Source organism: Bombina bombina, chromosome 1, assembly GCF_027579735.1.
Source record: "Bombina bombina isolate aBomBom1 chromosome 1, aBomBom1.pri, whole genome shotgun sequence".
NCBI lineage: Eukaryota > Metazoa > Chordata > Amphibia > Anura > Bombinatoridae > Bombina > Bombina bombina.
Window position 1 is genome coordinate 1016062337 of NC_069499.1, and position 15313 is coordinate 1016077649.

At 40.1% G+C, this 15313-nt stretch overlaps 1 protein-coding gene across 4 annotated transcripts in view; it reads left to right on the plus strand.

The window, feature by feature from the left end:
* ARHGAP40 (Rho GTPase activating protein 40) overlaps positions 1–15313 on the plus strand; it is a 403388-nt gene that overhangs the window by 356352 nt on the left and 31723 nt on the right. For all 4 annotated transcript variants that reach the window (XM_053715527.1, XM_053715605.1, XM_053715649.1 and 1 more), the window contains 3 exons: positions 1740–1817; positions 14417–14576; positions 15071–15153. In XM_053715527.1, coding sequence (XP_053571502.1) covers positions 1740–1817; positions 14417–14576; positions 15071–15153 — 321 coding nt within the window. The remainder of the gene's footprint in view (positions 1–1739; positions 1818–14416; positions 14577–15070; positions 15154–15313) is intronic.

Genomic DNA, 15313 nt, shown 5'->3' on the forward strand with positions numbered 1-15313 from the left:
GATTTTTTACCGGCATAGGAATGGCACTCTGAAATCCTGGGTCTCTATCGACTCTCACATATTACATTCTCCATCACTAGAGCAACAGGCCACCCTGGCTCACCAAATTCCCACTTTACCAAAGACATATTTGACATATGGTAGCTTACTTCGCACAAACCCCAAAATCTCTACCTTGAGGTCTCCCCTAACACCTATTTCAGGTAACCCTGAATTTCAAGGGGGCTTCGAATATCTAGGTAGCAACCCATATTGGGACATATTGGGAACTTGGATTTTCCACTCCAATCACCACAATGCTTACAGATGGCAAACTTAAAAATAGAACAGAATTAGGTGAGACACTAGGGGGAATTTACACTAATTGGGTCAAATATAGGCAGCTTCAACATTTCTTAGCATCCTCTCTATATCGAAACTCGTTGACTAGACAACTCACTTCCTTTGAACATCTATGCCTGGTAGACTTCCCTATATGGCATACTTTAAAGTGAATGTAAAGTTTCATCAAGTAGTGCCCGGTTTTTAAAAATACTATTAAAAACAGGGGCACTTTCAGTGATGAAACTTTACATTTTACCATATTTGTAGAAATACTTACCTCTTCGTCTTGAACCTCGCCAGCCCGTCGCAAGCCTCTTCCTACGTCAGAAATGACGATTCGGGCCTTCCTCCAATCACGGCATTGCTTTAGGCAATGCTTCCCCCGTGGGGGAAGCCGCGATTGGAGGATGCCGGAATCGTCATTGCTGACGTAGGAAGATGCTTGCAACGGGCTGGAGCGGCTTTCAAGACGAAGAGGTAAGTATTTCTATAAATATGGTGCAATGTAAAGTTTCATCAATGAAAGCGCCCCTGTTTTTAATAGTATTTTTAAAAAACAGGCACTACTTGATGTAACTTTACATTCACTTTAACATGGTCCCACAAAATCCTAATAGACACTGATGAAATAGTTCTTCCACCTTACTCGAATAGATGGCAATCAGAGCTGGGCAAGGAACTTCCTAGTACTGAGTGGAAAAATATATTCTAAAATACGAGGAAATCTTCAATTTCTGCACGATTCCTTGAAATCAACTATACAATTCTAACACTATGGTACCTCATGGTAAGGCTCAAGCTTTTTCCCAAATAGTTCCGATAAGTGCTGGAGAAATTGTGGCTATCAAGGAACCATGTTACACGTGGTGGAGTTGCCCCAAAATACGCCAACAGTGGGGCCACATAGAAAAATACATTAACACTAATTAAATTTAACCCTGAGCCCTGAATAGAACCCACACTTGCATTGCTAAATTTGTTACCAAAAAAACAGTGTAAATAACGTTCGACATTCATCCAGTTCTCTCTCAATGCAACTAGATCTTTTATTGCACAAAACTGAAAATCGCAGACAGTCCCCACAATCTTGATGTGGCTTACACAGATGGAGAAAATCTTAACATTAGAAGTATATCATTATTATAAGCTCAATAGGTAGATATATATATCTATATATCAAATTTTATTGGGAATCCAGTAAACAAGAATTCCAAAACTACCTCTCATCATAAATATTTCACCCATCGAATAATAGCCATAATCATAATCTTCCCTCAAGTCCTCACTGGTTAATAGAAGGACTCAATGCTACTCAGAAACTCTAACACAGATACAGAAAATGCCTTCATTGTGCCCAGGGAAACAAATACTTGGGTATGCGACTGACTTAGCCATTGGTGTTTATCTGTCTACAGATCCTGACCTGCTTGGAGAAAAATGGACTTGAGACAAAAGGGATTCTGAGAGTTTCTGGCTCCCAGGCAAGGGTTAAGGTAATGAATGATATGAATGAATATGCAGTGATAACGCTTTACAATCATCTACATTACTTAAAAAGAGCAAACACTATAACTCTTTGCAGCTTATTATAATATTTATGTAATAATTTCTTTCATGTAAATGGCAAGAGTCCATGAGCTAGTGACGTATGGAATATATATTCCTACCAGGAGGGGCAAAGTTTCCCAAACCTCAAAATGCCAATAAATACACCTCCCGCCACATAAATACTTCCGTTTTACAAACTTTGCCTCCTATAGAGGTGGCGAAGTAAGTTTGTGCTTGATTTTTATGATTTCTTCTATTATAAGCGCTTCTAAGCATTCTGAAACCCAATTCCTCTCAGAGTACAGTGTTTGTCAGAGGGTTGTGAAGAGAGTATCGCCTATTGATTTTTATGGTTTCACTCATGGGAAATCTTTTCAAGGGTTCTCTGTTATCGGTCGTAGGGATTCATCTCCTACCTCCCTTTTCATATTGACGATATACTCTTATATACCATTACCTCTGTTCATAGTTTTCAGTACTGGTTTGGCTGTCTGCTATATGTGGATGGGTGTCTTCGGTAAGTATATATCATTATTTAGGACACTCTCAGCTATGTTTGGCGCTTTATGTATTTATATAAAGTTTTAAATATATGTATTTACTTATATTTGCCATGAGTCAGGTCTATGTGTATAGTGTTTGAGGAAGTTATTTTTTTTAATATTTTCTTACCTGGGGTTTAGTCTTTTTTTCCAATTTGACTTGTTTTTCCTTAAATTTCGCGGGCCAATCTAGGTTCGCGAGGGCGCAAAATGCTGTTATTTATTGCGTTATTTTTGGCGTGAAAATGTTTTGGCGCAAATCTGCGTCTATAGTGTCGGAAGTTTCGTCATTTCCTGCGTCTTTATTGACGTTAGATTGTTTGGCTCGAAGTCGCGCTTGTTATGACGCGAGTTGTGTTATTTCCAGTTGTTGATTGGCCCCAAAATATATTTCACTTTGCGTTGTGCGTCATACTTGCCGCCCAATATTTTTTTGGTTATATTACCCCACTTCCTTTATGCTCCCTGCTCTCTTTATATTTTAGAGGGGTATGCTGTTTGCTTTTCTACTTATTTAGCATATGCATTTTTTCCCATTCCTGAAACTGTTATATGAGGAAACGGGATATTTCTTTCCTAAGATATGGTGAGTCCACGGAATCATCAATTACTAGTGGGAATATCGCTCCTGGCCAGCAGTAGGAGGCAAAGAGCACTACAGCAAAGCTGCTATATATGTCACTTCCCTTACCCATAACCTCCAGTCATTCTCTTTGCCTGCGGTGCAAAGAGGAGGTGAAGTTTTGGTGTCTGATCTACAATCAAGATTTTTTTATTTTAAAGCAGAGTAGGTTTGTTCTGATCTTTCTAAAGGGTCCAGCCTTAGACCATGTCAGTCTCTTCAGTAGGGCAGTGGTGGCTTTTAAGTAATTGGGAACTTGTGGGGTATAATCCTCACTGCGTTTTCCCAAAACATTTTGCTGCCCTATTTAGATAGCCTGAGTAAGTTTACTCAGTATTTCTGTATTTCCACAGGTCCATGTGAGGGATAGCATCCTCTCAAACCAGATGAGCTGTCCTGCTGCCAGACAGATGAATATTAAGGTAAGTGCCAATTTTATTTTTCTATGAAGCAGGGAAAAATTTGGCACTTATTCAGCTGAAACGCTGCAGGGAGACATTTTTTTTTTTATTATTCCTGTCAGGGTGCAGGTTTTTATGGCAGTTTTTGCAGGCACTGTTAGAGTGAGGAGTTATTTATTTTATTGATGGTTAAGTAAGTATCCGTTTTTAGTAACGGATTATGTACTTTTTTGGGGGGGTTTATTGTTTGTTTTTAAGCTTGTTTTCAAGAAAGTTTTTTTTTTTTTTTTTTTTTTTTAAATTGGTTTTTTTTTTTGGTGTAGGACTGCCCCTTTTAGGGAGGTTATGATTCTTTGATGTCAGAGTTTGTTTGGTGCTTTTTTTTCACTTCCTGTAAAAGCGAGGTGCTCATATTTCAGATGGCTCTGCTGTTTAGAAGGCTTCTTGCTGTTTTTGCTTCTCTGTATATCCGGATTGTAAACAGGATTGTTTTTTCCTTTTTGCTGCGGGTTGCAGGACAGGTAGGGCACCTCAGTAATTCTGCTGAGGTGTAGAGTCTTACCTGGGGTATGTTTTCTTGATTTGGTAAAGAAGGGTTTTTTTTTGGTTATGTATTACATCCTTTGTTAAAAGATAAAAAAAAAAGTTAAAAAAAAGTTAGATTTTTTATTTGCTTCTTTTTTTTTTTTTCTTATTATGGGCTGTGCAGGATGTTACCTGTAGCTTATGTTTTAATGCCCAGGTGGAACCCCCAGTACCTTTTTGTTCTTCATGTATTGAAATTGTTATGTATTGCTTATGTATTGCTTATAAAAATAGATTTTTTGATTCTGAGCCATCATTAGCTAAGGCGGATGCTGTTCAGGAGTCTCCTGTTTCAGATGTGCCGCAGCTTTCTCCTCAAGCATCCCAATCCTATTCATCTGCACATGCAGTGCCCTGCATTTCCTCTCATGCTCTGTCTGGAGTTACTTTGCAAGATATTTCTGCCCAGGTATCTTCTGCGGTATCTGAGGTGCTGTCTGCTTTTCCCATGCTGCAGGGAAAATGCAAAAGGAATTTTAAAGAAACTGTAAGTAAGGTTTCTGATCCTGAGGTGGCTAATCAAAGTCTTTCCTCTCAGAAGTCTGATTTTCGGATGCAAGCAGTATAATTCCTTCTACTGATGCTGAAGTTGTGTCCTTCAGATTTAAGCTGGAACACCTCCGCTTGTTACTTAAGGAGGTTTTGGCTACCTTGGATTACTCCGATACTACTATCGTTAACCCTAAGAAGTCTAGTAAGCTGAACAAGTATTTTGATGTTCCCTCTGCGGTGGAGGTTTTTCCGGTTCCAGGCCGTGCTTCTGAGATTATTGCACGGGAGTGGGAGAGACCTGGTATTTCTTTTTCTCCATCTCCTATTATTAAAGAAAATGTATGTTCACCAAGGTCTTCATGGCAGCATGTGGTGTGTATTGCTACTGTTACCAGAGCTGCAGCTTACTGGTTTGATGCTTTGTCTGATTCTATTTAGACACTCCTCTTGAGGAGATCCAGGACAGGATTAAGGCTCTTAAGGTTAGCCAATTCCTTTATTTTGGATGCTTCCTTACAGGTCATTAAACTGGGGGCAAAAATGTCTGGTTTTGCGGTTCTAGCTCGCAGAGCCCTTTGGTTAAAATCCTGGTCTGCGGATGTTTCTTCTAAATCTAAGTTATTATCTATTCCCTACAAGGGAGTAAGACCTTATTTGGGCCTGGTTTGGCTGAATTTTTTTCAGATATCACAGGAGGAAAGGGATCTTTTCTTAATCAGGATAAGAAAAATAAACAGAAAGGGCGTCAGAGTAATTTTCGTTCCTTTCGTAACTTTAGAGGTAAACCCTCCACTTCCTCTTCCAAGCAGGAAACTATCCAAGTATTCCTGAAAGTCTGGTAAGTCTTGGAACAAGGGGAAACAGTCTAAGAAGCCTGTGGCTGACTCCAAGTCAGCATGAAGGGTCGGCCCCCGATCCAGGATCGGATCTAGTAGGGAGCAGGCTTTCTCAATTTGCTCAGGCTTGGATACGCGATGTCCCAGACCTGTGGGCCATGGAATTTGTATCTCAGGGGTACAAGATAGAATTCAAGACTTTTCCTCCCAGAGGTAGGTTTCTTCTCTCAAGATTATCTGTAGACCCGATAAAGAGAGAGACGTTCTTAAATTGTATCAAGGATCTTTTTTGCCCTATGAGTTATAGTTCCAGTTCCTCCGCAGGAACAGGGTCTGGGATTTTATTCAAATCTGTTTGTGGTTTCCAAGAAAGAGGGGACTTTCAGACTTGTTTAAAGAAGTTCCTCAGTGTACCGTCCTTCAAGATGGAGACTATACTTCCATTCTTCCTTTGATTCAAGAAGGTCAGTTTATGACAACCATATACTTAAAGGATGCGTACCTTCATTTTCCCATTCACCGGGATCATCACAAGTTTCTAAGGTTTGCTTTCTTAGACAATCATTTCCAGTTTGTTGCTCTTCCTTTTAGGCCTTGCCACAGCTCCCCAGAATTTTCTCAAAGGTCCTGGGGGCTTTTTTGGCAGTGATCTGGTCTCGGGGCATTGCTGTTGCGCCTTATCTGGACGACATTCTGGTTCAGGCGCCGTCTTTTCAACAAGCAAACTCTCATACAGAGATCTTGTTGTCTTTTCTTCGCTCCCACAGTTGGAAGGTAAATCTGGGAAAGAGTTCTCTGATTCCAGCCACAAGAGTTGTGTTTTTAGGGACCATAATAGACTCCCTACTAATGAAGATATTTCTGACAGAGGTCAGAAAAACAAAGATCTTCAACTGTTGTCTTGTCCTTCAGTCCTCTCCTCGGCCATCAGTGGCTCTATGTATGGAGGTAATTGGTCTGATGGTAGCTTCCATGAATATCATTCCGTTTGCTCGGTTCCATCTTAGACCTCTGCAGTTATGCATGTTAAGGCAATGGAACGGGGACTATGCATATCTGTCTCCGCAGATAGTTCTGGATCAAGCGACAAGGGACTTTCTTCTGTGGTGGTTTTCTCAGGATCACCTCTCCCAGGGAACTTGCTTTCGCAGACCTTCCTGGGTGATCGTGACCACGGATGCCAGCCTTCTAGGTTGGGGAGCAACTTGGGGGTCATTGAAGACTCACGGTCTTTGGACTCGGGAGAAACATTCTAGAACTGAGAGCTATTTTCAATGCTCTACTGGCCTGGCTTCAGCTAGCCTTAGCCAGGTTTATCAGGTTCCAGTCGGACAACTTAACTTCATTGGCGTACATCAACCACCAGGGGGGAACTCTGAGTTCCTTGGCCATGTCAGAGGTGGCCCGGTTAATCCAGTGGGGGAGTCTCACAACTTGTCTTTCTGTGATCCACATCCCAGGAGTGGACAATTGGGAGGCGGATTTTCTGAGCCGATAGACCTTTCATCTGGGGAAGTGGGAACTCTGGGGAAGTATTTTCCAGTTTAATCCTCAATTAGGGCAGCCAGAACTGGATCTCATGGCTTCTCAGCATAATGCTAAGCTTCTGAGGTACCTCCGTGGAGACTCCCTCTGAGGAAGGACCTTCTACTTCAGGGTCCTTTTCCTCATCCAAATCTCGTTTCTCTGAAGCTGACTGCTTGGAGATTGAACTCTTGATTTTATCTAAGTGTGGGTTTTCAGAGTCGGTCATTGAGACCATGATTCAGGCTTGTAAGCCTGTGACAAGAAAGATTTTCTATAAGATATGGCGTAAATATCTGTATTGATGTGAATCCAGAGGCTACTCTTGGAGTAGAGTCAGGATTCCTAGGATTTTGTCTTTTCTCCAGGAGGGTCTGGAGAATGGTTTTTTTCAGCTAGTACTCTGAATGGTCAGATTTCTGCATTGTCTATTTTGTTGCATAAGCGTTTGGCAGATGCCCCAGATGTGCAACCTTTTTGTCAGGCTTTGGTTAGGATTAGGCCTGTGTTTAAGCCTGTTACTCCTCCCTGGAGTCTTAACCTTGTTCTTAGAGTTTTACAGCAGGCTCTCTTTGAACCTATGCATTCATTGGATATCAAGATGTTATCTTGGAAGGCTTTCTTTCTTGTTGCTATTTCTTCTGCTCAGAGTTTCGGAATTCTCGGCTCTGCAGTTTGATTCTCCTTATCTTATTTTTCATTCTGATAAGGTGGTTTTACGTACTAAATTAGGTTTCCTACCTAAGGTTGTTTCAAACAAGAATATTTATCAGGAGATTGTGGTTCTTTCTTTGTGTTCTAATTTTTCTTCTCCTAAGGAGCGTTTATTGCACAACCTAGATGTTGTACGTGCATTGAAGTTCTATTTTCAGACAACTAAGGACTTTCGTCAGTCTTCTGCTTTGTTTGTTTGTTTTTCTGGGAAGCGCTAGGGTCAGAAAGCTACAGCTATTTCTCTTTGGCTAAGGAGTATTATTTGTTTGGCCTATGAGACTGCTGGACAGCAACCTCCTGAGAGAATCACTGCTCATTCTACAAGGGCTGTTTCTTATTCCTGGGCATTTAAAAATGAAGCTTCTGTGGAACAGTTTTGCAAGGCTGCAATTTGGTCCTCTTTGCATACTTTTTCAAAGTTTTATAAGTTTGATACTTTTGCCTCAGCTGAGGCTTCTTTTGGGAGAAGGGTTCTTCAAGCTGTGGTGCCTTCTGTTTAGGTCTACCTGTCTTGTCCCTCCCTTATTATCTGTGTCCTCTAGCTTGGGTGTTGATTCCCACTAGTAATTGATGATTCCGTGGACTCACCATATCTTAGGAAAGAAAACATAATTTATACTTACCTGAGAAATGTATTTCTTTCTGGATATGGTGAGTCCACGGCCCACCCTTTATTTAAGACCGTTATTTTTTCTAAAACCTCAGGCACCTCTACACTTTTGTTATGGGTAAGGGAAGTGACATATATAGCAGCTTTGCTGTAGTGCTCTTTGCCTCCTCCTGCTGGCCAGGAGTGATATTCCCACTAGTAATTGATGATTCCGTGGACTCACCATATGCAGAAATAAATTTATCAGGTAAGCATAAATTATGATTTTATTTAAATGTTATTTTTTTTTTTTTTTCTCAGTCTGATCCTGTCTCATAAGCTACTGTTGGAACCATGCTGCCTGAACACAGTTCTACCAAAGCTAAGTGTATCCGTTGTAAGCAAGCTGAGATTATATCGCCCGCTATATTATGTAACATTTGTCATTAAAAGCTTTTGCATGCCCATAATGTTTCTATTAGTACTAGTACAGCACCTGTTGTTCCCTCAACATCTAATGTACATGATATCCCTGTTGATATGAAAAATTATGTTGCTGATGCAATACAGAAGGCTATGTCTGCTATTATACCTTCTAATAAACTTAATAGGTCTTTTAAAACTTCTCATAAAACTGATGAAATTTGTGATGACCGACAACATACTGAAATATCCTCCTCTGAAGAGGATTTATCTGGTTCAGAAGACCCTACTTCAGACATTGAAATTGATAAATCTTCTTATCTTTTTAAGATTGAATATATTCAGTCTTTGTTGAAAGAAGTATTGGTTACTCTGGGTATTGATGAGTCTGATCCTCTTGATAACAAAACCAGTAAACGTTTAAATTCTGTTTTTAAACCTCCTGTCATTACTCCTGAGGTTTTTCCTGTTCCAGATGCGGTTTCTGATGTGATTGCTAAGGAATGGTCTAAGCCTGGTGTTTCTTTTAATCCTTCTTCTAGGTTTAAGAAGTTATATCCTTTACCAGTGGCTAATTTGGAGTTTTGGGAAAAAGTCCCTAAGGTTGATGGGGCTATTTCTACTCTTGCCAAACATACTACTATTCCTATGGAAGATGGTTCTTATTTTAAGGATCCTTTAGATAGGAAGATTGAATATTATCTAAGGAAAGCTTATTTATATTCTGTCTATATTCTCAGGCCTGCCATTTCTATGGGTGATGTTGTGGCTGCATCAACTTTTTGGTTGGATAGTTTAGCACATCAGGAAACAGGTTCTGATTTGTCTAGCATTATTCATTTGCTTCAACATGCTAATCATTTTATCTGTGATGCTATTTTTGATATCATCAAGATTGATGTTAAATCTATGTCTTTAGCTATTCTAGCTAGAAGAGCTTTATTGCTTAAAGGGACAGTCTAGGCCAAAATAAACTTTCATGATTCAGATAGAGCATGTAATTTTAAACAATTTTCCAATTTACTTTTATCACCAATTTTGCTTTGTTCTCTTGGTATTCTTAGTTGAAAGCTTAACCTAGGAGGTTCATATGCTAATTTCTTAGACCTTGAAGACCACCTCTTTTCAGATTGCATTTTAACAGTTTTTCCCCACTAGAGGGTGTTAGTTCACGTATTTCATATAGGTAACACTGTGCTCGTGCACGTGAAGTTATCTGGGAGCAGGCACTGATTGGCTAGACTGCAAGTCTGTCAAAAGATAAAGGGGCAGTTTGCAGAGGCTTAGATACTAGATAATCACAGAGGTTAAAAGTATATTATTATAACTGTGTTGGTTATGCAAAACTGGGGAATGGGTAATAAAGGGATTATCTATCTTTTCAAAGTGTAGACTGTCCCTTTAAATTACGGAATGCTGACATTGTATCTAAATCTAAATTACTATCTTTCGGCTAGTTTACGAGTTTTGCGTTATGAGTGAAAAAGCTTCATAACGATGCTTTTTCACTACCGCTGGTATTACGAGTTTTGCAGGTATATCTGTACCGCACACTTTTTTGGCCGTAACGCAACGTAGCTACCGCAGCTTTCAAAAAGTCCTTTTTCAATGGGACTTCCACAGCGCCGGTATTACGAGTTTGCCTGTCCGGCCAAAAAGTGAGCGGTACAGCATATACCGTCAAGATCTATACCGTAAACTGAAAGTCCATAGTTATAGGTTTTTTGTTACAAAGCCGTAACATAAAACTCATAACTAAAGTGCTACAAAGTACACTAACACCCATAAACTACCTATTAACTCCTTAACCGAGGCCCTCCCGCATCGCAAACACTAAAATAAAATTATTAACCCCTAATCTGCTGCTCCCGACATCGCTGCCACTATAATAAACATATTAACCCCTAAACCGCCGCACTCCCTCATCGCAAACACTAGTTATTGATGTCTATGGGGAAATCGTACACGAGCGCGTAAAACCAGCTCAAAGCAGCGCTCTTATTTGGGTGCGGTATGGAGCTCAATTTTGCTCAACGCTGACATATTGCCTGCTAACGCCGGGTTTTTGCAAACCTGTAATAGCAGCGCTATAGGGAGGTGAGCGGTGGAAATAACTTGCAAGATAGTACCCAGCCGCTCATAACGCAAAACTCGTAATCTAGCCGTTTATCTTTCCAGGGTAATAATTTATTTGGTTCTCAGTTGGATTCTATGATTTCCACTATCACTGGGGGGGAAGAGATTTTTTTTGCCCCAAGATAAAAAGTCTAAGGGTAAATCTAAAGCTTCTAATCGGTTTTGTTCCTTTCGTCAGAATAGAGCACAGAAAACCACTCCTTCCCCTAAGGACTCTGGTTCCAATTGGAAGCCATCTTCAAGTTGGAACAAATCCAAGCCTTATAAGAAGCCAAAGCCAGCCCCCAAGACTGCATGAAGGTGCGGCCCTCAATTCAGTTCAACTGGTGGGGGGGAGATTGAAATAATTTCAAAACATTTGGGCAGATTTTGCTCAGAACCAGATTCAGAGCATTGTCTCTCAAGAGTATCAAATAGGTTTCAGAATAAGACCTCCTGTGAGAAGATTCTTTCTCTCTCATGTTCCAACAAATCCTTTGAAAGCTCAGGCTTTTCTGAAATGTGTTTCAGATCTGGAGCCTTCAGGGGTGATTATACCAGTTCCGTTTCAGGAACAGGTTTTGGGTTTTTATTCAAATGTATTAGTTGTTCTGGATCTGAAGTTTTTGAATAGTTTTGTAAGGGTCCCAACTTTCAAGATTGTGACTATAAGGACTATTCTGCCTTTTACTCAGCAAGGTCATTACATGCCCGCAATAGACTTACAGGACGCTTATCTTCACATTCTGATTCATCCAGATCACTATCGGTTTCTGAAATTCTCTTTTCTAGACAAGCATTATTAATTTGTCGCTCTTCCATTTGGCCTAGCAAAAGCTCCAAGAATTGTTTCGAAAAGGTTCTCAGTGCCCTTCTATCTGTAATCAGAGAGCAGGGTATTGTGGTGTTTCCTTATTTGGACGGTATCTTGGTACTGGCTCAATCTTTTCATTTAGCAGAATCTCACACAAATCAACTAGTGTTGTTTCTTCAAAGACATGGTTGGAGGATCAATTTACCAAAGAGTTTCTTGTTTCCTCAGACAAGGGTCACCTTTTGAGGTTTCCAGATAGATTCAGTGTCCATGACTCTGTCTTTAACAGACAAGAGACAAATGAAGTTAGTTTCAGCCTGTCGAAACCTTCAGTCTCGATCATTCCCTTCAGTGGCTATGTGCATGGACGTTTTAGGCCTCATGACTGCAGCATTGGACGCGATCTCCTTTGCTCATTTTCATATGAGACCTCTTCAGCTTTGTATGCTGAATCAATGGTGCAGGGATTATACTCTTAAATCCCAGCATTCTACTCTCTCTGACTTGGTGGTTAGACCATCATCGTATTATTCAAGGTGCCTCTTTTGTTCATCCTTCCTGGACTGTAGTCTCAACAGATTCAAGTCTTTCAGGTTGGGGAGCTGTCTGGGGGACTCTGACAGCTTAAGGGGTTTGGAATCCTCTAGAGGCGAGGTTACCAATCAATATCTTAGAACTCTGTGCTATTTTCAGGGCTCTTCAAGCTTGGCCTCTATTAAAGAGAGACCTTTTCATTCGCTTTCAGACAGACAATATCACAACTGTGGCATATGTCAATCATCAGGGAGGGACTCACAGTCCTTTAGCAATGAAAGAAGTATCACGGATACTTTCTTGGGCGGAATCCAACTCTTGTCTAATTTCTGTGATTCATATCCCAGGACAATTGGGAAGCGGATTATCTCAGCCGTCAGACTTTGCATCCGGGGGAGTGGTCTCTCCATCCAGATGTGTTTTTTCAGATTGTACAGATGTTGGATCTGCCAGAAATAGATCTGATGGCTTCCCATCTAAACAGGAAACTTCCCAGATACCTTTCCAGGTACAGGGATCTTCAGGCGGAGATGGTGGATACGTTAGCAGTTCCTTGGTCTTACCAACTTGCTTATATTTTTCCGCCTCTAGTTCTTCTTATAAGGGTGATCTCCAAGATCATAATGGAACAATCACATTTGTTTCTGATAGCACCAGCATGGCCTCACAGCTTTTGGTATGCAGATCTTCTCCGGATGTCCAGTTGCCAACCTTGGTCACTTCCTTTACGGCCAGACCTTCTGTCTCAAGGGCCGTTTTTCCATCAGGATTTCAAATCTCTAAATTTGAAGGTATGGAAATTAAACATTTAGTTCTTAGTCATAGAGGTTTCTCTGACTCAGTGATCAATACTATGTTGCAGGCTCGTAAGTCTGTTTCAAGGAAGATTTATTATCGGGTTTGGAAAACCTATATTTCATGGTGTTCTTCTCATAAATTCTCTTGGCATTCTTTTAGAATTCCTAGAATGTTACAGTTTCTTCAGGACGGTTTAGATAAAGGTTTGTCTGCAAGTACTTTGAAGGGACAAATCTCTGCTCTTTCTGTTTTATTTCATAGAAAGATTGCTAAACTTCCTGATATTCACTGTTTTGTTCAGGCTTTGTTCCGTATCAAGCCTGTTTTTAAGTCTATTTCTCCTCCATGGAGTCTTAATTTGGTTTTGAAGGTTTTGCAGGCTTCTTCTTTTGAGCCTATGCATTTTTTGAATATTAAACTACTTTCTTGGAAAGTATTGTTCCTTTTGGCTATCTCTTCTGCTAGACGAGTTTCTGAATTGTCTGCTCTTTCTGTGAGTCTCCTTTTCTGATTTTCCATCAGGATTAAGCTGTTTTGCAGACTTCATTTAAATTTCTTCCTAAGGTTGTGAATTCTAACAACATTAGTAGGGAAATTGTTGTTCTTTCCTTGTGTCCAAATCCTAAGCATTCGCTTGAAAAATCGTTACTCTTTGGATGTGGTAAGGGCTTTGAAATACTATGTTGAGGCTACTAATGATTTCAGGAAGACTTCTAGTCTATTTGATGTTTTTTCTGGTTCTAGGAAAGGTCAGAAAGCCTATGCCATTTCTTTGGCATCTTGGTTAAAGCTTTTGATTCACAAGGCTTATTTGGAGGCGGGACAGTCTCCACCTCAGAGAATTACAGCTCATTCTACTAGATCAGTTGCCACTTCTTGGGCTTTTAAGAATGAAGCTTCAGTTGATCAGATTTGCAAAGCAGCAACTTGGTCTTCTTTGCATACGTTTACTAAATTTTACCATTTCAATATATTTGCTTCTTCTGAAGCAGTCTTTGGTAGAAAAGTTCTTCAGGCAGCTGTCTCGGTTTGATTCTTCTGTTTATAAGAAGAACTTATTTTTTGGATTTAATTTCTCAGCGGAAATAGCTGTTGTTATTTTATCCCTCCCTCTCTAGTGACTCTTTTGTGGACTTCCACATCTTGGGTATTTTATCCCATACGTCACTAGCTCATGGACTCTTGCCATTTACATGAAAGTAAACATAATTTATTTAAGAACTTACCTTATAAATTCATTTATTTCATAATGGCAAGAGTCCATGAGGCCCACCCTGTTTTTGGTGGTTATATTTTTTTGTATAAAAGCACAATATTATTTTCCAGTTTCTCTTTTTTGTATGCTTTTTTACTCCTTTTTACACCTCACTACTTGGCTATATGTTAAACTGAAGTATGTGTGTGGTGGGAGGTGTATTTATAGGCATTTTGAGGTTTGGGAAACTTTGCCCCTCCTGGTAGGATTGTATATCCCATTCTTACATTATACCTCCATCCTACTGTTTTAATACACATTATTTTGTTCATTTAATCATATTCTGCTTTTTTTCTATAGTCCCTACAGCAACGCTTGGAGAGGGATTTCTATGCTGGCCTTTTCTCATGGGATGACGTTAATCCCCATGATGCTTCTGGCCTGCTCAAACTCTTCCTGCGTGAGCTCCCTGCCCCACTTCTCACTGCTGAGTACCTCCCTGCATTCACTGCTATACAGTGTGAGTGTTTATGTGTGCGTTTAAAGGGACAGTATACACCAATTTTCATATAACCGCATGTAGTAGACACTATTGTAAAGAAGAATATGCACAGATATGGATCTAAAAATAGAGTATAAAACATTTAAAAAATGTATTTAGAAGCCCCTAGTTTAATGCTGTTGATGAGGTTTGGCTGGGGCACCCACAAAAAGGGGCTGAAAAAGCAGGAACAGCAGACCCTCCCCACGTGCCTGCATATAAGAAAATCCATTGAACAAACAGGAGCAAGCAGTACACTGTAGGCATCAGTCTGCATCTGATACTTTGGGGCTTGTTTAAGAGTCTGAAAATCAGCACATTGTTATTAAAAAATAAGCAAAGCTATACATTGTACAAAAATACTCCCAGATGGGCCATATAAATGGATCATCTACAAAACATTTATGCAAATGTCCCTTTAAGATAACATAGCACATACCTAAGTGTTTTTCCTGTGACCATTTTGTTTTTAGACATCCCTGACCTAAAGGAGAGGCTTCAAGCGCTGAATCTGCTTATTCTTTTACTCCCAGAGCCAAACCGTCACACTCTGAAGGTAACACATTTTACTTTTGCATCAAGTTGTATTATAGATTACAGTACTACTTTATGGTTGTGCTTCTTAGCTCATTATAAGCTGCAGCCTATTCCAGTGGTCACCTAACACTGCATCAGTAGCCAGCATTGCTGCTGTACTTACCCTATATTACATCATT